At 42.9% G+C, this 23,521-nt stretch overlaps 1 protein-coding gene across 2 annotated transcripts in view; it reads right to left on the reverse strand.

The window, feature by feature from the left end:
* The window catches only part of SPPL2A (signal peptide peptidase like 2A), a 128,970-nt gene that overhangs the window by 75,453 nt on the left and 29,996 nt on the right, over positions 1-23,521 (reverse strand). For both annotated transcript variants that reach the window (XM_082254036.1, XM_082254035.1), the window contains exons 3-8: positions 19,182-19,364; positions 17,574-17,657; positions 10,172-10,305; positions 9,786-9,937; positions 6,017-6,113; positions 5,836-5,937 (exon numbers count right to left, since the gene is read on the reverse strand). In XM_082254036.1, coding sequence (XP_082110162.1) covers positions 5,836-5,937; positions 6,017-6,113; positions 9,786-9,937; positions 10,172-10,305; positions 17,574-17,657; positions 19,182-19,364 — 752 coding nt within the window. The remainder of the gene's footprint in view (positions 1-5,835; positions 5,938-6,016; positions 6,114-9,785; positions 9,938-10,171; positions 10,306-17,573; positions 17,658-19,181; positions 19,365-23,521) is intronic.

Consider the following 23,521-nt stretch of genomic DNA (forward strand, 5'->3'; position numbering starts at 1 on the left):
GTTTATAGCGCAAAAAGTAAAAAGCGCACAGGTGATCAAATACCACCAAAAGAAAGCTCTGTTTGTGGGGAAAAAAAGGACGTAAATTTAGTTTGGGTACGGCGTCGCACGACCGCGCAATTGTCAGTTAAAGTCGCACAGCGCCGAATTGCAAAAAGTGGCCTGGACTTAAGACAGCAAAATCCTCCGGTGGTAAAGTGGTTAATATATATGTACTATGAATATAATTACAGATGAATATGAATATATGTATTATGAACAATAGTATACAGATGAAATGATATATATATGTACTGTAAACATAATATACAGATGCCTATTACTATACACAGAGATTTACAGAAGGATGTGAACGGTGAACATAATATATTGTTATTACTATGAGCAGAGAACGGGTATATATACAATGGTAAATAAGTTAATGATGAGCAGCAATACAAAGAAGAGGCACAGCAGTGTGCAAATGAGCAAAGATCTTCCTAGAGGTAGGTTTTCTAGCCTTTAACAGCGTAGGAATCACCAATTCAGACAAACCTCCATCCTTCAGCACCTGGCTTTCAACAGTCAAGCCGTTACAGCCAGCAACTGGAAAGCAGGATGGAAGATTGGCCCTTGGGACAGCAGATCTTCCCTAAGAAGAAGTCTCCAAGGAGCATCAGCGACTAGCCGTACCAAAACAGCATACCAAGACGGGCGAGGTCAGTCAAGAGCCACTAGAATGACCAGAATCCCTTCTGCCTCTGTCCTGCACAGGAGTCTTGGCAGAAGTTTGAGAGGCATAGATCAGACAATACTGACTCCAAGGAGCCACTAATGCGGCTGTGGTGTCGGCCAGAGGATCTCAAGACCGTGCCACAAACCTCTGTACCTTCCTTGGAATGTGTACAGCAGAGAGGGCTGGAAGGAATCGGTCTGCCCACCTTAGAATGCCGGCTACTTCCCGAGCCGCCAGCACACTTCTTGTGCCCCCTTGGTAATTGACATAGACCATGGCTGTTGCATTGTCCGATTGAATTCATACCGGATACCCCTGAAGATGAAATTTCCAATGATCCAAACAAGTCTGATCCATTGGAGTTCCAAAACATTAATAGTTAGTCTAGACTCTTCCAGAGTCCAGACCCCCTGAGCACAATCTGTGCCGAGGACGCCTCCCCGCCCGGACAGGCTGGCATCCGTGGTGCTGGCATCCGTGGTGACAACTGTTCAGTACAGGGAGAGAAGGATTTTCCGTTGAAGTGCTGGAGAACAAAGTCACCTCTAGAGACCATGAATTCTTGTCCCATTTTACCAGAAATCTCGTGTGGAACTGTGCAAATGGAGCCACCTCCTAGGTAGACACCATCAGGCCCAGCACCCGCATGCAAGCCCGGAAAGATGAGCATCTGCTGGGCAACAGAAGCTGAATTGCCTTCTGCAAGGTCTGGAGTTTTTTCAGAGGAAGAAACACTCTGGCTGAGGCCAAGTCCAGAGCCAGACCCAGGTAGACCAATTTTGTGGACAGAACCAGAGCAGACTTCTCAAGGTTCAGAAACCAACCAAACTCCCTCAGAGTTTGCAGAGTAATCTTCACGTTGAACATCAGAGCAGTCGGAGGCTCCGCTCGCAGAAGATCATCCAGGTACCCCCGTACCTCGATCCCCCGCTGACACAACAATGCTAGCACCAAGGCCAACACTTTTGTGAAGACCTGAGGAGCAAGGGCGAGACCAAGGGGTAACGCCACAAATTGATAATGATCCTCGCCCACAGCAAAGCGGAGGAAATCCCCTGATGTATGGACGCCACTACCGTGCAAATGGACTCCAAAGCAGTTTAGCGCCTTGAGGTCCAGAATTGGACATACCTTGCCTTCCTTCCTGGGAACTGTAGAGAGGTTTGAGTAAACCCCCTGAAAACGTTCCGAAGTCGGAACAATCACCCCTTGAAGTGACAAGTCTTGCTCAAAAAGACCCCGTATCTGGGGATAAGTGCAGGTTGGAAGGGAAGAACCTTTTCGGAGGATAACACCGAAACACGATCTTGAAGCTGGACCGAATTACTTCGTGGACCCATTTGTCCTGCACCAGGGAGGTCCACGGATCTGAAAACCAGCAGAGACATCCCCCCACCCCAGATACGGATGAGGGCGCCCCTCCATGCAGAGGAAGCCTTGTCCGCAGGTCTGGAAAAACCCGCTCATGGCTTGCCAGGCCAGGTCCTCTTGGAACCTCCAATGGAGGCCCTGAAGGGCTTTGATCCCTTGTCTTGGGACCCTGAGGGAGAAAAAGGCCTCTTATGAGCCGAGAAGAATGGCCCACGTCTACGACGGGGCTCCTTGCCCTTGGTAGCCTGTGGAAGATGATGTCATGCAAGGAAACCCCAAACAGACAATCCCCTACAAGGGGGAGCTCAGATAAGGCCTTCTTAGAAGTCTAATTCGCAGACCAGCATTTCAGCCAGATAATACACCAAAGGACCACTGCTGATACAAACAGCCTAGAAATCAAAGGAGCCGCATCCAAAGAGGCATCAGAGATAAACTGTAGCCCCTGGACCAACTGATTCGCTAGCTCCGCAAAAGCAGGGAGAAGCGGTTACCCCTCCAGGTAACGGCGTAAAAGCCCACTCGGTCAGAGTTTGCGACACCAGGGCAAAAGTAAATACAGGCCTAAGTGCCGAACCAGCCACAGCGAACATATGGCGGGCCCGAGCCTCCGCCTACCTTTCAGCCGGATCTTTAAAGGCCGGAGTCTCCTCAACTGGAATTAAAGTAGCTTTATTTAACCTGGAAACCAGCGAGTCCACCATAGGTGGGACGGTCCACTTTTTAAGCAGGGAATCCTCATAAGGATACCGCATAATAAAACACTTAGGGGCCACAAGGGTGCGTTTTGGACAACCCCACTGTTTTGTGACAATTGTTGTCAAAGTAAGCAGAGAAGTTGAACACCCTCACTGCTTTGGAGGGTCTGTGGGTGTCAAAAGGGACCGGTGTCTGTTCAATTTAAAAAGGAAGAAAACTGCCAGAACCAGAGATCCCAGCAAGAAACTAGGTCCGTCCTTCTGCTAGGCAGAGAAAAACTGAGTGCCTATAGCTGAGTGTGGGAGTATACTCCCTGGGACTGCCCCATAAGCGTAGTCAAGCTTTTTCCTGCCTAGTGTGCTACTCCTGTAGGGGGCAGTATAACCCAATGGTCAAGAAGCTAAGGAGCTGTGTCCGTCAATAAACGAAAAAGAAATTCACTTTGGTTGTATCCTCTCAATTAGGCTTTGTTCACATGGCCACACTGAGGCCTGTACACCATGAACTGGCTGTAGGGAAGTCAATAAGGTCACAGCTGCCTGTCCTAATTTGACAGGTGTGTGCTTTTGGGGCAGCTCAACCATCCACCCACCAATCTGTCAGATTAGGACAAACACTTAATTCACGGTGTATGAGCCTATGTGAATGAGACCCTCCTGCCCAAGAACAATAAATAAATAAAACTTCTTCAGCGTTCGCCCCTGCCTCTAACAGCCAGAAGCATGCTTGCTTCTGTATTGTACCATGTTCTGTATTTAGAAAGATCTCAGGGGTTCAGATTGTGCAGTGCATACAGTTTAGCAGCACAATGGTCTTTGTCACTGCTGCCTGTCAACACTCTCTATAACAATGTACCCTACACTGCTCAAAAGCACATTGTACCTCGTCTCTGCTGTCAACACTCCCTTTTCATATGTACTATTCACTTCAACAGTACAGTGTACATGTCCTTGCTGTCTGTCACCACTTCCTTTACATAAAGCATAGAATATCTGCTGACTATAGAGTAGTAAACACAGGTCATCAACACAGTGTCCCTATTATGGTTTCCATCACATATGGATCATCCGCTGTTCAGCAGCACCATGTCTCAACCACTGATTACAATCACTATTTATTATTCAAATGTATCATCCAATGCTCCGCAGCACATTATTCCTGTCACTGCAGTCAAGATTTCTGTTCGAGATTAAATCCAGTGGCCAGCAGCATGTTGTCCCTGCTATTGTTTGCCCGTCAATGTTGTATCCCCATGTACAATATGTTTAGTAAATACATATAAACAGGCTAAGGTTACTTACAACTTTTTTTTTTAAGACTGTGCACAAATATTTCAACCTTTTCTGTTATTCTGTCTTTATTATTAAGGTTATTATTTTGTCCTAGTAAATGACCAAACACTAACATACCCGTTCCTCCCCCACCACTTCCCTAAATCACTACCAACTTCCCTTTCTTTTTGATTGCACTGACAAACTGCCTGTGACTATCTGGTGACATACAATTCTCTTTAACAGCTTTAAGCCTCCACCCATCTGCAGTTAAACATTTTTGCATTCTGAAAATGTGGTTGCTGGGTGACAATAAGCGATATCATCATATGATTATGTATACACTGCAGAATATAAACTGGTGGACAACAACCTGCAATATGACCTCTACATATTTTAGGATTATAAAATACAGTACTGTGCAAATGTTTTAGGCATTTGTGAAGAAATGCTGTACATTAAGAACGCTTTCAAAAATGTATACTGTATTTAAAGTGCTTATTGATAGCAATTTACTAAAAAACAAAACAGGGAGCAAATAAAAAAAGCTGAATCAAATCAATATTTAGTGTGACCACTCCTTTGCTTCAAACCAGCATCGGTTTATACACTTACACATTTTGAACACTTGCACTAAGTCAGAGATTTTGTAGGATTACAGTCAGGTGTACAGTTAACCAATGGGGTTTATACACTGCTGGACACTGGAAGGTGCCATCAGCACAGAACTGGGGGCTGTAGCAGGAGGCAGTTTGTTCAGCGAAGGGCTGAAGAGCGGTACAATAATGAGTGTCTGCAGGCAACAACAAAGCATGGTGGAAAACAAAGCATTCCCTGCAAGTTTGGGGCTGCATTTCTGCATATGGAGTTGGAGATTTGGTCAGGATCAATGGAGTCCTCAATGCTGAGCAATACAGGCAGATACATATCCATCATGTCATACCATCAGGGAGGCATGTGACTGGCTCGCAAATTTGTTCTGCAACAGGACAACGAGCCCAAACATGCAGCCAATGTCATTAAGAACTATCTTCAGTGTAAAGAAGAACAAAGAGTCCTGGAAGTGATGGTTTGGCCCCTCCAGAGCCCTGATCTCTGTCTGTCTGGATTACATGACGTGGCAGAAGGATTTTAGGCAGCCTACATCCACAGAAGATCTGTAGTTAGTTATCTAAAATGTTTGGAACAACCTATCTGCAGAGTTCCTTCAAAAACAGTGTAGCTAGAAGAATTGATGCCATTTTGAAAGCAAAGGCTGGTCCCAGCAAATGTTTATTTGATATGGATTTCTCTTGATCCCCATCAAGCTGTCCCTGCCTGGAGAACACAGTGATCAATAATCACAAGTAAAATTCAACAGGCTGGTTGTATTCAAGTTGATTGATCAATTGATCATCTTGAGTACATTCATCCTGCCCATACATGGTTAGAATCTCAGCCAGTTCCTAATGAACCAGCTGAGATTCAAACTGTATGGCCAGTTTAAGTCACTGGCCATTAGATACAGGTAAGATTCTCACAACTCTGCTGAACGCAGAAACTTTTACATTTTTCATGCTTTTTTTTTTACCTTTTTACATTTCTCTTTTTACATGAAGTTTAATGAAAATTCTCAATCTGAAAATCCTGTGAACATATGTATTTCAGCTGTACATATTTTCATTCAATGTGAGACACCAACAGCTGCACAGTGAATATAAACAACTTATTTATAGTACAGTGGAAAGCGTGTCACATGAAAGTGAAGTGTTGTTTTGTCCCCATTATCACATACAGTACCTATCTTCATTTCGGAACACTGCCCAGGTCACCGACACAGCTATGCAGAAGGCAGCCAAGAAAAGGAGCCTCACTTCAGAACTTTTACTGAAGCATGAAATTCTGGAAAGCAAAAATGACATTGTTAATTGAGGACGTTAATTAATTAATAATATGCTTAATATTTGCAATAAAGACACACCTGCATCTTCCATATGGGATATTCCGGATCAACGCAGAAAGGCAGTTGAACAAGCTCATTGCAGATGCCAGACAAAACACACAAATGATAACATACACTGTAGACAAAGAGAATCACCTGTAAATAGTTGCATGTATAACATTTTCCAAAACAAACTTATTTTCACATTCATAATATTACCAAGTGTCCCTGGAAGAATTGATGCAGTTTTTGAAGGCAAAGGGTGGTCACACCAAATATTGATTTGACTTGGATTTCTCTCCAGTTCATTTACTCCACATCTTTTAAATTGATTAAAATAAACTATTAAACACTTGTATTTCTTTAGACACACTTGGTCTAGCACCAGTAGACTTAACTATGGACCGACTGGTCATTGGTAGAGGGTAATTACGCATTGGTTTTAGAGGTTACCCTTGGGTAATGGAGTGTGGGGTTATGGGCATATTCATGCAAGTCGTGTATCTGTTAATGGTTAGGATTTATTATGTTTCTATGGATGTAATACTTTTAAATTGTATTTATATATTGTATTTATTGTATTGCATTTATATATTGTATTTTGACTGAGCTGGAGATTGTACTGCTGGCACAATTTTTCAATTGTTCATTCAATAAAAATTTGAGATAAAAAAAACACTTGTATTTCTGAAAACATTCTTAAATTAGAGAATTTTTCACAGCTTCCTAACAGATTTGCACAGTAGTATAGATAATAATAAAACAATGAATTATGTGAAAATTTGTCTAGCTCAAAGTAGAACTAAAGGCAAATATTTTATTAGGGTAAAGTAAGGGTTATACCCAGTAAGGTTTTTGTTTGTTCCTTGCCATCTGTCTCCCATTGGGGAGATTTCCCTTCACTTCCTGTCCCATAGCCAAAACAGAAAGTGAAAGGAAACCCCCCCCCAAAGTAAAGAAATCCCTTGTTGTCACAAGAACTAGTGCCTTCATTGGAGGATTTTCCCTTTTTTACTGTTCTGGGAACATCATATAATTTAGGATTTTTTTCACTTTTAATCAGAATGGCAACCAGAAAAACAGAGGATGAATCTCCTGAATAGGGGCACAGAGAGCAATAAATGCTGAATACTGAAGGGTATCCCTCTGCACTCTACCCTTTTTGCCTCGCCTATTGTAATATGACAGCCGGACAGGAGCCCTATTATCCTGGTAGGAAGTCATACGATGTCCTTCCTGGGATCAGGCTGCGCTTTGGCACGATCTGACACCCACCACCGAATATAGCTGATAACAGATCACTGTCGGTACAGTGTGATCACTGTGTCCAATCACAGCAGATCCTATGACAATTATACACAACAAAAGGCTTTGATTCATGCCTTGCATTGTGTACTACTTTGATGAGCTCTGTTATTGGTCACAGTGATCACATGGTACAGACAGGGTCAATTTGTATCAATTGAAAAATGTATAATTATTTTTTTTTTTAAACATACTGTCACCAGTCAGTGTTCCTGATCACTGTAACACCAGTTAAAGCATCTCACAAAACTGAGTACACCCCCCACATTTTTTTAAATATTTTATTACATCTTTTCTTGTGACAACACTGAAGAAATGACACTTTGCTACAATGTAAAGTAGTGAGTGTACAGCTTGTATAACAGTGTCAATTTGCTGTCCCCTCAAAATAGCTCAACAGACAGCCATTAACGTCTAAACCACTGACAACAAAAGTAAGTATACCCTTAAGTAAAAATGCCCAAATTTGGCCCAATTAGCCATTTTCCCTCCCATGTGTTATGTGACTCGTTAGTGTAACAAGGTCTCAGGTGTGAATGAGGAGCAGGTGTGTTAAATTTGGTGTTATCGCTCTCCCTCTCTTACAGGTCACTGGAAGTTCAAAATGGCACCTCATGGCAAAGAACTCTCTGAGGATCAGAAAAAAAAAAAGAATTGTTGCTCTACATAAAGCCACACACTGCATCAAATTGGTCTGCATGGCTGTCATCCCAGAAGGAAGCCTCTTCTAAAGATGATGCACAAGAAAGCCTGCAAACAGTTTTCTGAAGACAAGCAGACTAAGGACATGGATTATTGGAACCATGTCCTGTGGTCTGATGAGACCAAGATAGACTTATTTGGTTCAGATGGTGTCAAGCGTCTGTGGTGGCAACCAGGGGAGGGGTACAAAGACATGTGTGTCTTGCCTACAGTCAAGCATGGTGGTGTGTCATGGTCTGGGGCTGCATGAGTTCTGCTGATACTGGGGAGCTACAGTTCACTGAGGGAACCATGAATGCCAACATGTACTGTGACATACTGACAGCATGATCCACTCCCTTTGGAGACTGGGCCGCAGGGCAGTATTCCAACAGGATAACAACCCCAAATACACCTCCAAGATGACCACTGCTTTGCTAAAGAAGCTGAGAGTAAAGGTGATGGACTGGTCAAGCATGTCTTCAGACCTAAACCCTATTGAGCATCTGTGGGGCATCTTCAAAACGGAAGGTGGAGGAGCACAAGGTCTCTAACATCCACCAGATCCGTATTGCCGTCATTGAGGAGTGGAAGAGGACTCCAGTGGCAACCTGTGAAGCTCTGGTGAACTCCATGCCCAAGAGGGTTAAGGCAGTGCTGGAAAATAATGGTGGCCCTCACAAAATATTGACACTTTGGGCCCAATTTGGACATTTCCACTTAGGGGTGTACTCACTTTTGTTGCCAGTGGTTTAGACATTAATGGCTGTGTGTTAAGTGGGCATCAAATTTACACTGTTATACAAGCTGTACACTCACTAGTGTCATTTCTTCAGTGTTGTCACATGAAAAGATAAAATAAAATATTTACAAGAATGTGAGGGGTGTACACACTTTTGTGAGATACTGTATAGGATGACGCTGTACTGCACTGGTGACAGGATGTAAAAAAAAAAAAACAAATATGTGAAAAAAAAACACAACTTCAAAGAACTCATCATGCCTCTTACAAAATACCTTGGATTGTCTACTTTCCAAAAAGGGGTAATTTGGGGGATATTTGTACCATCCTGGTATTTTTGGGCCTCAAGAAATGAGATAGGTCGTCAGTACATCAGAATTAATAGATTTTAATATATACAGTAAAGTATATACCATAGTTTGTGGACTCTATAACTTTCATACAGACTAAATAATATACACTGATGTGTTATTTTTTCGCCAAAGAAATATAGCAGTTTACATTTCGGCCTAAATTTATGAAGACAGAGTATTCGCAAAATGTTATAACAAACTAAAAAAATAAAAAATAAAATAACTTTCGGCATTTTTTCGTTTAATTTCGAAAAAAATAAATAAAATAACTCGCCCTTTTTTCGTTTATTTAGAAAAAAATAAAAACCCAGTGGTGATTAAAATACCACCAAAAGAAAGCTCTATTTGTGTGAAATGAAAATGATAAAAATGTAATTTGGGGACAGCGTTGCATGAGCCTGCAATTGTCATTCAAAGTGTGACAGTGATCAAAGCTAAAAATTGGCCTGGGGAGGAAAGGGTCCGGTTTTGAAGCGTTTAAATGTAGACATAGGAAACTTTCAAGGTAAAAAGTGACACGTTTTTAATTTGCAAATGCAGGTACCCATTTAGATACCAAAAAAATGAAATAAAATAATAATAATAAATATTAGAAATAGTAATTAATATAAATAATAGTTTGTTTTACACATGGTGCCTTCCACCTCTTTTTAATCATCTCCCAATTACTTAGTGCCTCGGAAACAAACATACACATAAAAACGCACAAGAAATTGAAGCTCCTTACCTAGCCATTTGTAGAAGAAGTAAAGGAGAAGCAGCATGACACAACAAATGACAACAAACAGGATAACAGTGAGAGGTGTAAATGTCACATTTTCATCTTTCTTTTTCCTTCCTTCGCATTCATCTTCACTTGGAGATGGTCTTAAATCTTCCCTGGATTATAAACATAGTACAACTTACAATAATGATTTTTCCATTCACAAATACTATGGTACATTTTAAGTAAATTGAGCACGTGAATAATCTTAACAATACAAATACCAAAGAAGATTTTTATGTATCTGTAATGAACTCTTCTAATTCGAATATTGTATTAGGCAGGGGTAAATGACTGGGCATGGATTTACAAAAGCATCAGTGGAGTTACACATTTTCAACTATACTTACAACTCAGACAGTCCGCTCCAGTAACCACCCAATGCCACAGTGAACACAGAGATAAGGAAAATAACCAGCAGACTGAAATCAAACTGTGTAAGTTGAGGGGAGTACAGAGTCACAGCAATATCCTTCCCAAGCACCTAGGCAAAAAAATAAGACATTACTGTACACAATCTGTCATATTTACAACCAGCTAAATAGTCAGTAACTCAACCTTTTTTTTCTACTCAGTGTAGCCAGTAATTTGCCAATGACATCTATACAAGGGGACTGCTGAATTCACAGCGGAGACCCATTCTTCTAAGCCTGCAATTATTTTCCTAGGATATCCAACCAAAACCTAAAGCACCGCATAGCACAGATACCTCCCAGACATTTTCAGTGCACAAAACCTGGCAATGTCAGTATTGTAGTGAACGCATATTTTGTCATTCAACCTTACTGCCCCATTTCAATAACATCATGTGAAATTGATCTAAAAATTTAAGCTGGTATGTAGAAAATGAAAATTACAACATTACATCTAAATATACAAAAACATAAAAAGTAACTTCATAATGATAGACCGAAAGATATTTAGAGATATTTTTAAGCAGAAAAGTATCCATTAACTAGATTTCTATTTTCAGTTACGGCTGACACATTGTTTAGGTTTCTTCATCACTTCTAAATAAAAATATATGTATATACAAACAATTAAGATGATTCATTAAAAAAAAAAATAAATAAATAATACATCTTAATCACATAGGAGGTTTCAAGACAGTTAAGCAATTTCCTAATTTTCAGATCCTATTAGAGAAAGTTTGGCAAAGATTGAAAAGCGTAGCCAGGTCTTCTTTACAGAACTTTTTCCACCTTTAATGTGACATATAAACTGCACAACTCAATTGAAAAACAAACACAAATCTTTTGGGCAGGGAGGGGTTAAAATACAAAAATTAAAATAATGTGGTTGCATAAGTGTGCACACCCTCTTATAACTGGGAATGTAGCTCTGTTCAGAATTAGCCAATCACATTCAAGCTCATGTTATAAAGGAGTCAGTACACATCTGCCATCATTTAAAGTGCCTCTGATTAACCCCAAATAAAGTTCAGCTGTTCTAGTAGGTCTTTCCTGACATTCTTAGTCGCATCCTACAGCAAAAGCCATTATGTGCAGAGAGCTTTCATAGCATCAGAGGGATCTCATTGTTAAAAGTTATCAGTCAAGAGAAGGGTACAAAAGAATTTCGAAAGCATTAGATATACCATGGAACACAGACAAAACAGTCATCATCAAATGGACAAAAGATGGCATAACAGTGACATTACTAAGAACTAGACGACCCTCCAAAATTGATGAAAAGACGAGAAGAAAACTGGTCAGGGAGGCTGCCAAGACAATCTCCTGTATTCTTCATATGTCTGGGCTATGGGGTAGAGTGGCAAGATGGAAGCCTTTTCTTACGAAGAAAAACATCCAAGCCCGGCTAAATTTTGTAAAAACATCTGAAGTCTCCCAATAGCATGTTGGAAAAAGTGTTATCTGATGAAACCAAGGTTGAACTTTTTGGCCATAATTCCAAAAGGTATATTTGGCGCAGAAACAACACTGCACACCACCAAAAGAACACCATACCCACAGTGAAGCATGGTGGTGGCAGCATCATGCTTTAAGCCTGTTTTTTTCAACTGGAACAGGGGCCTTAGTCAAGGTAGAGGGAGAGGGAATTATCAACAGTTCCAAATACCAGTCAATATTGGCACAAAACCTTCAGCCTTCTACTAGAAAGCTGAATATGAAGAGGAACCTAGTCATATAACTACTATTATCATTGTTTAAATTTTTTGTACAGTGGGTTTCCGCTCGGTCCCTTATATTACTGCTGTCCTGACCTGCCTCTGAGGGATATTGGTGCGGTCCAGTGTCCGTCAATAGGCCTACCCTCTCTGCAGTGGCCCCTTGGGGGTGCCTACCCATACATGTGGGAGACGTTTAGCCATGGCGTTCTTTGCCTACCATTTCTGCCATGGAGGGCTACTCCAAGTGCCTGGCATGCTCGGCAATTGATCCTCTAATTATTGGTAAGCACGATTGTCAATTGAACCTATGTCTATGTGCTATCTATATGGACATTAGTTTTCATGATTAGGATTGTATATTCTCTCTTTTTTTTTTTTCCCTTTTTTTTCCCCCTGTGTGACTTGATAAAGTCTGTAAAAAAAAACAGTTTCTAAGTACTACATGCGGTCCCTGAAGAAGCTATTGAACGAGCACAACGCTCAGCGAAACGCATAGGACCTATCAGTACTGTATCTACACCGAATGTATCTAGGCATTTGTGTCTGAAGTATGATTGTACAACTTTTTTTAATAAGTTTTTATATTTTTTGATAATTTGAATAAAGATATTGTTTTAAAAATATTGTGCGTTCTCCTAATCTATGACAACCTCACAGCCTTGAAAGTCCTAAAACTTCAGAAGAATAATGTGGGCTAACTCCCCTATCTGGGGTTGATTTTTCCAACATTTTAGACCCCCTGGGTTCTTCCTCTCTTCTTTCTGTGATGCAATTACTTAAGTATGTGGCTGTGAGTAATTGTCCTTGGAACCGATATCTTCCAACTATTCACAAAGAGGAACTTCATCTTTCTGCATGACAATAACCCAAAGCATACATCCAATTCAGCAAAGGAATGGCATCACCAGAAGAAGATTAAAGTTTTGGAATTAACCCCCAGCCAGAGCCTAGACCTGAATTTGAATAAAAATCTGTGGGGTGATCTGAAGAGGGGTGTGCACAGGAGATGCCCTCACAATCTGACAGATTTGGAGTATTTTTGCAAAGAGTGGGCAAATATTGCCAAGTTAACATGTGCCATGCCGATAGACTCGAACACAAAAAGACTGTGGAGTGCTGTAATAAAATCAAAATGTGTTCAATAAAGTATTAGTTTAAGGGTGTGCACACTTATGCAACCATATTATTTTAGTTTTTATTTTTACTTCCCTACACCTAAAATATTTCAGTTTGTTGTTCAATTGGGTTGAACAGTTCATAGGTCACATTAAAAAGGTGGATAAAATTATTTATCTTTGTCTCATTTTTTACACCACAGAAACCTGACATTTTAACAGGGGTGTGTAGACTTGTTATTTCCACTGTATGTGTTTGTTTTTCCAAGACATTGGTACTTTCACCCATTTTGTTCTAGGGCTGTGTGTGACCTTTTGGAGCTAATATCCTTACCCCCCCCCCTGGGTGCAGTACTTTATGTTATATGTAAGTAATGCAATTTTTTTTGTTTTTCTTATAATTTCATATTATGTGTTTATGTAAAAACCTAAATAAACACCTTTAGGCTACATTCACACCTGAGCGTAGCGTTTTCGCGTGGTTTTTACCGCGATTTTACCGCGATTTACAGGCGTTTTTGTGCAGGCGTTTTTAGATTGAATAGAGACCAATGGAAAACGCCTGTAATCTGCCCAAAAAGAAGCTCATGTACTTTTTTGAGCGTTGGGCGTTTTGCTCACAGCGTCAAAACGCTCAGATGTGAACAGGGGCCATTGAAATGAATAGGATTTGTCTTGTTGGGCGTTTTGAGAGCTGATCCTAGAGCAGAAAAACGCCCCAAAAACGCCCAAAACGCCTACATGTGAACGGAGCCTTAGAAGAAAAAAAAAAGGAGAATGTTTGAGAAAATAGTGTATATATATATATATATATATATATATATATATATATATATATATATATATATAAGTACTGGAGGAGTGTTGGCAATACCATGGACAGAAAGGAAAAAGTAAACAAATGGATCCTTCAACAAATCAAGCCCAACCTTTCAATAGAAGCTCAGGTGACTAGGATAAAACGGTCTTATTTTTAACATATTATGAGAAGAACCATCTAACTGGGGGAAAAAAAACTATGCTTAAAAAATTGAAGGGAAGAGGGTGACCCTTATAAACATGTTGCAAAAAGACCCATAGAAAAGACAGATTATTCCCGGAAAAACACTATCCAAACACTATCCAGGAGTCGACATAGACTTGATAGAATATATTAACAAGCACTGGAGAAATTATGTAAAGAAAATAAGTATTAAGACACCCATTAATGTGTCTTGTTAACAGCTCTTTTAGTATCTTTATCTAAAAATATTTAAACAGTTAAAATTAACCTCTGCACCGAAATGGCCAGTTTTTGTGACAGATTCATGTACCTATCGGGGAATAGGCATATGAACCTCTCTTAAAAGGAGGTGGCACTAAAGCCAGAGAGAGTCCATACAGGACATTCCATCTTCAGTGCAGATCAACATTCCTGAGCTCCCTTCCTGCCCACTGCACCAGTCACACAGACAGGTACATGGCTATGCAGTTTTATAGTGGGGTGGGTTGGGCAGAGCGTCACAGGGAGCTGAGGGACTAGTTCCCCAATCAGGTCCACTATGCTTTTGATCTGTTTGTACATTCCCATTCCCTCTTACTTTCCTTCAGTTTTTCTCCCTCCCCCCCACTCTTTTCTTTCTTCCTTTATATTTTTTTTTCTTCTTGTCATTTTGTTCAATACTTTCCTCATTCTTGTGACCTGTTCTTACCTTTTCCCCATTTCTGAAACTACTACTGCCCTTGACTCTCTTTTCTGTAATGGTTTTTTTGTCTGGTCTCTCCTCAAACATTTATTGCACATTGCGTACTATTGTATATTACTTTCCTTCCTTTTCTCTATGCCACAATGCCTTGACAGTTTCTCCCCATTTAACATGCAGCAGTCCCACTCCTTGCTTGACAGCTGGTGGACGGGCACCTTGACATCTTAGGTTTCTATGGCACTGGCAGCCTGGCTGATCAGCTTGTCCAGTTGCCATGGTGCAGGTGGATTTATAGGGCACATGCCACACACTAAGCACCCATTGGATTGTGGTCTAGTCACCTGGCAACTGCGACAATTGAGCTGAAACAGGGTTGCGCACCTCCTTGTTCTGGCAAATCCATCATATTCTCCTGATCAGGTGGGGTGTAATCCAGGACTCCGAGCATGATATAGTTAGCAGTAAACATAGTACCCCCACCTAATACAGGAGACCCAGGGCCTTTCTACTGACATAATCTTTACTTATGTAATGCATTGTATGATAGGGTCATTTCATGATGTCATAACCTCAGAGGTCAGGGGGTGGCGTCCTATATTTGTTCTTAATAGGTAGATGGCACTTTAAATGTTTATTGCACTGCATCATGCACTTGCCACATGCCTGACAAAGAGGTCCTGCATGGCCCAAAAATGTTGCACTTTACCACTATAATATGATCGCCAAATAAACATTTGGCTATTTCAATGATCCTTGGTGTGTTGGCGACATATACTTTGCTTGTGCAGGAAGCTGTCACATTTATGACAGCTTCCCAGCACATACATGCCCAACTCTGAGAACTGGCATCCCTCTGTACGCCAGCTCAGAATTGGTCTGAATTACCACCAGTTTCCTGATCTGATAACTGGAGGTTAATTCTTTTTGAATCTGTTGCAGCCATAGTGACAGATTCTTAAAGTGGAGGTAGTAAGAACTGCCTGAATTTGTTGCATGTGACAGTATTGGTACCGAAGCAGCAGCAAAGGCTTAAAGGAGACCTACTGTAAGAAAAGGTTTATCCAATTCCCCAGATTGAGTGTAAAGATGAAAAAAAAGTTTAATCTTCTCTTCAAACTTCTAAGAGAGGTCTCAGGCAGTACTGGGACAAGGTCTTCTGGTATCCAAGAAAAAGACTGCAAAGTAAAAATCCCACACCCAGGAACTGTGATAGGTTCCACTTGCACATACAATGACCGAGTCATTATAGGGTTTCCTGACCTTAGGGTTGCCATGTTTTGGTATTTAGAAAACTATGGGATCCAGGGGGAGCAGCTTTACCTTGGCTTAACCAGTGTGATTCCATCATAATGAGCAACGTGAAACTGAGACAGTCTTTAATTTAACACATGGGTAGGCAACGTTAAGGAGGTGGAGATCTACCTGAACAACATAGTAGAAGTCAAAGATCACCGGACACAGTGTCTCCTTTTCACAGCAGATTTAAAACTCCAATTGCTGTACTACTGTGACGCAATTGTGTACATTGCACGGCAATCATGGGTTTAATTTAGGTGGTGAGGAGGCAATATATCACCTCCTCACCACCTGTCAAACACACACGGATCGCTTTTTAGAGGCGCGGCAGTCCTCTTGTGAATGAGCCTTTAGTTGCATTCGGCAGCGGCACCCTTAGGGCTTAGTCTAGAACTGATATCCCAAGGTGCTCACCTTCAGGTGGTGTGGTTACATTTTGCCAGGAAGCGGACACAGCTTGGTGGGTGGTGTGTTTGGAGTTGGGAGCTGCGGACCAGACCCCCCCCCCATCCCCCTCAGAGACCGTGAGAGGCAGCGGGTGACCTGGGGGACCAAGAGCGGCAGCGGACCATCGAGAAGGCGGAATGGGAGTGACAGCAAGACTGGGAGACCAAGAGGTGGGTGGGGGGTGCAGGATGAGGCACTTGACAAGGGGGGTTCCTGCGGCAAGGAGTGGAACCTGGGGGTCCAACCATCCCAAGGAGGGGCCCACATTCATCCCAAAACCTTCCAGAGGTAGAGGGGGGACAGCTACTCACCATACCAGGAACCTGTTGGGCACTGCTCCAGAGAGATCCTCCTCTCCATCGAAATGGGTGCTGTCGGCTAGGAGGAACACTGCGACTCAAGCCGAGGCCGGGTCGTATGCAACCTTGTGAAACGTTTGACTCGCAGGGCCAGCCCCCATCCAGTGGGGCTATGTCGCGGCCGACCTAGCGCAAAGCTGAAGCCTGTGCGGGCTTGCTGGTCAGACTGGGGTGACCACTGGATCTATATTAACCAGCCCGTCGCCAAGTCCGGCAGTTGATAGTAGATCTCACAGGAAAAATCCAGGAGGAAAAACTTTTCTTAGTTAAAATTTTTTGCCAGGACCAGAGATCCCAGGAAGGAAGTAGGTCCTGACTATGCAGAAGAAAACTGAGTGACTATAGAGTAGGGAGAGGGAGTATACCCCCCTGGGACTGCCTAGTGTCTTATTCCTGTCAGCCTAGTGTCCTACTCTTGTATCAGGCAGTATAACAATAGTCAAGAATGACAGGAGCTGTGTCCGGACGTCAATGGACGAAAGAAAAATGTTAAAATTTTATGCTGTGGGGATTGCTGTGAATGGTTCTATGCACTCTGTAAGAACATTGCAGTATAATCAAAGCTATAGTTATACTTACAATCATAAGATAGCTGCTTACAAGAGCAATGTTAATAAAAGCAGAGGATTTTAAATGCAGCTAAACAAAAACAAAAAAAAAAACACACAACACACCATCAAATTAATACATTCACACACACACTACCCACAATGATATACCTGTGCCATGTTTATGACATCTCCATATTTTACATATGCAATCGGTATAGTGAAGAGGCTGCTTTTGCTGTCTTGCGGAGCAGGCTGCAATTGAGAATGCAGTTTTGTTAGAACATCATCAACTGAACACAGTTATTATATAATACAAAAAAAAAACAAAGAAAAGAAAAAAAGTCAACATTCATGTGGTCATAAGGTACTTGCCTAATACATCTTATATTTATTCCTCACATGTAAATTTATTTTGTGTATTGCTACATATAAAACCAACATGACTAAAGCAGCCAATAGATTTATGCCCATCAGCACAGTTCGGGTCGATGAGGGAATACCTCCTGCGGCGCTACGGTGTTCTGCAGGCGGGGAGCTTTCCCTGCCAGCAGATCACAATGATCACTGTTGGCGGCAGGGATTTCATGCAAAAAATCCGACAGGCTGGTTGCACTGAAGTCGATTGAGGGATCTCCTTCAGTACAACGAGCCTGCCAATAGATGGATCGAATCTCGGCTGGCCCCTGCTGAACCGGCTGAGTTTCCATCCATGTATGCCCGGCTTAACCGCTTAAGCCCCGGAAGATTTTACCCCTTCCTGACCAGGCCCTATTTTGCGATTCGGCACTGCGTGAATTTAACGGACAATTGCGCGATCGTGCGGCGCTGTACCTAAACGAATTTGACATCCTTTTTTTCCCCACAAATAGAGCTTTCTTTTGGTGGTATTTGATCACCTGTGCGATTTTTTGATCATGCGCTATAAACAAAGAAAAAGCGACAATTTTGCAAAAATAACAATATTTTTCAAATTTTTTTTATATGAAATTCCCCCAAAAAAATGTAAAAAAAAAAGCAAAATTTTTTTACATTTTTGGCCAATTTGTTTTCTGCTACATATGTTTGGTAAAAAAAAAAAAATCACAATAAGCGTATTTTGATTGGTTTGCGCAAAAGTTATTGCGTTTACTAACTAAGGGAAAGATTTTTGTCATTTTTGTTGTTTTTTTTTTTAACGAGTAATGGCGGCGATCTGCGATATTTTTTGTGGGAATGCGACATTGGGGTGGACAGATCGGACCCTAGACTGACATTTTTGACACTTTTGGGGGTACCAGTGACATTACTACAGTAATCAGTGCTATACATATGCACTGTTACTGTAAAAATGACACTGGCAGGGAAGGGGTTAACTTTATTGGAGAAGGAGGGGTTAAGTGCGTCCCTAGGGGCGTGTTTCTACATGTGGCTTTACATGTAACAGCAGAGATCTACAGTCCTACATAGCAGGACTGTTAGATCTCTGCTGTTACACAGGGAAGATTGACAGGCGGCTTTGTTTACATTAGCCGCCTGCCTTTCTCCCTTCACAGCGGACGATCGCGAGTGACCGGCGGACATCAGGTCCGCCAGTCACTCGCGCGGAGGTGTCGGTGAACGAGCGGGGGCGGGAGCGCGCTCGCCCCCTACTGGCTCACAGGCTAGTGACGTACTAGTACGTCACTTTGCCTGGCCGGGGCTGACAGCCGCAGTATATGTACTTGCGGCGGTCGGCAATCGGTTAACTGAAATGTAAAGATAAAAGCAATGAGGGAAGTCTATAATCCCAACACTTACCAGACCTTCTCTAGTTGCAAGAAGCAGCATTTTAGCATTGTTTTTCTGAGCCAGAACAGCTTTGTCCATCATTGAGCAGTTTCCATCCATCACAATGACTGCCATGTCCTTAAATCCTGAACTAGGAACATCTGAAGGGCTGCACAGCCACACAGAGCTTAAGTTTAACAACCTGTAAAAAGTCTGAAAAAAAAAAAAAAAACAATAAATACAAAAAAGTGAACCAATAACCAAATGGAATGAAGATGTTTTGGCAAGAGCCAGACTTTAAAGACATGGGAAACCAGCTGCATTTTGAATTCTGGACCAAGCAGTTATGTCACTTACAGTGCACACTTCTGGGTTTAAGCTGGAGTTTGGCTTTAGGATTGATATTTGTGTTACTCAGAAGCCCCTTAGAACTAAAGCCCAGGCTGCGGGCATCAACTCATGCTAAAAACTTTTGATATTCACAGAACTATGCCACCCCAACATGGCATTCGATTGCAAAATTCCAGCCTTTCAGAGCACAATAAAGGCTTTGGCATTAAGTACTTCAATGACAAGGGGTAGGTTTTAATATGGGGAAATAATTCCTGGTCTCATGCACTGCCTGGCCATAAGATTTAAAGCATATCACAGAGGTACAGGTATCTAAATGTTTTAGGACAGGTCAGATACACTTTGAGTAAGAGTAGTAAATATAAACCTTTCATAAGTAAGCCTGCCTATTTATGAGAATTTAAAGGAGAACTCTGGGCAAAAAAACTTTTTTACATGTCCTTGTTGCGGATATCCTACCTTGTTCTGTAATAGCCTGATGATTTTCAAACAAAACATAATCCCCAGGTATTTCCTGTTTGGAAGACAGGTGGCTGCCATTCCTCCTGTTACTCAAGCCACCAGTCTTGGCCCGTCCCATTTGTAGTTCTATCTACAGCAAGCAGGGATTTCTGTATTAGGGATTTACGGCTTTCTGTAGTGGGAGGATGGAACTCACAGACCCCCAGTCTGTACTGCCCACGAAGTTGGTGTCCTTCTCCTCCTCTGCTCCCTGCCTCAACTAATTCCCCTCCCGAAGCCGCCCTTCCCCACCCCTCTCATCCTGCATACAATCAGCCCAGCCTCCACTGTCAAAAACTGTACTGCCTCCTATAAGTCTCCTCTCTATGCACCAGTTACCTTTTTCAGCTGTGTCATCCATCCACCTTATTCACCCTTCGGCCACCTGTCACTGCCACCCAATATCTTAATGCATCCTCCATGCAACATCCGCCCCCCCATCCCTTTCCCAGCTCCTACTCATCACCAGTTACTGTGGCTTATCTTCATTCCCCCAGTAAAGGAAGAGTTCCCTGAAAGCTTTTTACTCCATACACGCCAGGCAAAAGAAGCAGGGGGTAGAGGATTCCTTGAGAAGCAATGGGCACTGTGACAGCTGAGTATGAGCAGGAACAAGGACATCCTCATCACTATTAACAGCTACCATACCCAGGGACACACAGGCTGCACAGCCTCAACCCTAAAGCTGCTGGGGCAACAGCCAGATGGATATCAATTAACCCCTCAATTGCCAAATACCTCTACCATGTACAACTTAAAGTGGTTGCAATGTCACCACTGTATCATAAACATATCATATAACATAATCCCCTCTGTTAGCTAACATTATGTGTCCCAGTGTCTGTGCTTTATATATAAAAAAAAAAAAAATAATGCAGCTTTCTACCTTATTTCAGAGTGTCTCTCGATGCTCACGTGACTGCTGTAGCCAAACAGGGGAGGATACGATGTAATCCCTGCTGTAACACCTCCTCCTCTGCAGAGAAGATGCTACATTTGTTGAAATAAAGAGAGGACTTCCTGAAAATTCAGTTAGACTTTTCTCTTCAATGGTATGGAATTTCATAAATGTTTTAACAGGTTTAGTGTTTTGTATACAAACATAGAAAGAGCTGGCAACACTGTAATCCTTTGAAGTTTCCTTTATTTGGTTACATCAGAGTGAAAATAAAATAGCGATGACGCGTTTCGTCAGAAAGCCTTAGTCGTATCGGTCAGTGTTTTGTGTAGGGGGGGGGTGTACTAATGGGGGATTTTTTTTGCAGATCCTGGATTCCTGCTTTAAATTAATGTTAAAGCCTTACTTTTTAATACATTTCACATACTAATGTGAAGACTTGCTGCCTCTTGCTGTTTAAAAGTTCTTCTTTCCCTCTGCTTCAGCTGGACCCCTTAGGCTCCATTCACACCTGGGCGTTTTCAGCTCCAAAAACGCTCAAAAGAAAAGTTTCCAAAACGCCCAACAAGTAAAACCCCATTCATTTAAATGGCCCCTGTTCACATCTGAGTGTTTTAACGCCTGAAGCAAAACGCCCAACGCTCAAAAAAGCACATGAGCTTCTTTTTGGGCAGATTACAGGCGTTTTCTATTGGTCTCTAGTCAATCTAAAAACGCCTGCACAAAAAACGCATGTAAAACGCCTGAAAAAACGCCTGAAAAAAACGCCTGAAAAAAACGCCTGAAACAAAAACGCCCAGGTGTGAATGGAGCCTTAGTGTCTTTGCCACTTTCTGGTTTCAGGGCAGCTCCTTTCTCCTGAAGTGTCCTATGAAGCCATCCTTGTGTGCATGCTCTGGGCCAGGACTAGTGCAGAATAAATATGCATCCACAAAACACACAGTCCTTGCAAGCCACTCCCTTTCTCTCCCCTTCTGCAAGTTGGTTTGCGCTTCTGCAGCATCCCTGTGACTTTGTAGTCTGTGCTCTCCTCCAAAAACAAGTTTGGGAAAGCTGCACAGAGGGACCCAGAGCCAGCAGAGGTGGAAAGAGACTATAGTAAGTGTTCGTGCCACATACCATGCATATTATGTAGTGTTAACTACACTGCTTAGCATGCATAGAAAAAAAAAAGTGTAAGGTTAACTACTTTGACTAAATATTCAGAGTTGGGAGCGTGGCCGAGCAGCGGATGTAGCCGGAAGTGTGTAGCTCCCGCTCCGCCGAACATCCTGTGATTTTATCCTTCCTGACACCCGATCGGCTCGTTTTTTCTTCGGCATTCGCTACCCCGTGCCCGGCTGAACACCCGGACCTACCGGTGAGTCATCCTCCCCCGCTGCATAATGTCCTCTCGGCAGACAACAGGCCGCCATGCCCCGGACAGGCAAATCCAAGATGGCGCCCAGCCGCAGCGTGGCTCACAGAAACCTTCTTATAAGGAGGCTGCCCAGAAGCTCTTCTCCAAGCCGGCCACGAAAACTACCTCTAGTGTGGCGACCACCTCTGCTGCCTCCCCTGCCCCACAGTCAGATGCCGACGATACCGCCCCTCTGGGGGATATTTCTGCACAGCTCTTTGCATGGGACACTGCTGGGAATCCTCAGCCCCCCTCCCCTGTGGCTGATGCTGAGCCCACTCTGAGGGACATAATGGCTGCGGTCACGGCCTGCAATACCTCTATCGCTGCTCTCACTGTGGAGATGAAGGGGGTTAAGACTGAAATCACCTTCCTTAGACATGACATGCAGAAACTCAGGGAACGCACTGCGGCTGTGGAAGGCAGGGTCAGCTCCATTGAAGATGATATGCCCCCCCTTCAGATAGAGGTCAAACAAACTGCGCTCCTGGCTGCTCAGCAGGCAGCCAGGTTGGAGGATCTCGAGAACAGGATGAGACGCAATAACGTGAGAGCTATTGGTATCCCGGAGCGGGCTGAGGGGAAGAACCCTGTTACCTTCATTGAGAAATGGCTGCTGGAGACTTTTGGACAGGAATCCTTTACTCCCATGTTCTCTGTGGAACGAGCGCATCGAGTTCCCATGCGCCCCCTCCCTCCCGGAGCGCCCCCTGCACTTTCATCTTTAAATTGCTGAATTATAAGGACAGAGACACTATCCTGACCAAGGCCCGGGGCTTGCAAGATAAATTCCAAAATCTCTCTTGTTCCGGACTATTCGGCGGAGGTGCAGAGGCAGAGGGCGAAGTTTGGGGAGGTGAAGAGGAGACAGAGCCCTGAACATGCAATATGCCATGCTCTACCCCGCTAAGCTCCGAGTGGTGACGCGAGATGGAGTGAAATTCTTTGACAGCCCTGCGGCTGCGGCATAGTGGGTCGAGATGGAGGGCAGGGCGCAGCGCCCTGACCTGTCTCCATGACCGGGGGCTCCTTGACAACTGACTTGTGGCCTGGACTTGAACTGATGCTGTCGTTGCTGATCGGGTGTCCCCGGTGATACCCCTCTTTGGGCGGCAGCTGCCCTATATGCACGGACTACCGTTATCACCCTTGTTGGATTTACACGCTGTTCCTGTGGAGACTGCTGCGTCTCCCACCGTTTTCCCCCCTATGGGTCCTGGT

The sequence above is a fragment of the Pelophylax lessonae genome (genome assembly GCF_965119305.1).
Source record: "Pelophylax lessonae genome assembly, chromosome: 4".
NCBI lineage: Eukaryota > Metazoa > Chordata > Amphibia > Anura > Ranidae > Pelophylax > Pelophylax lessonae.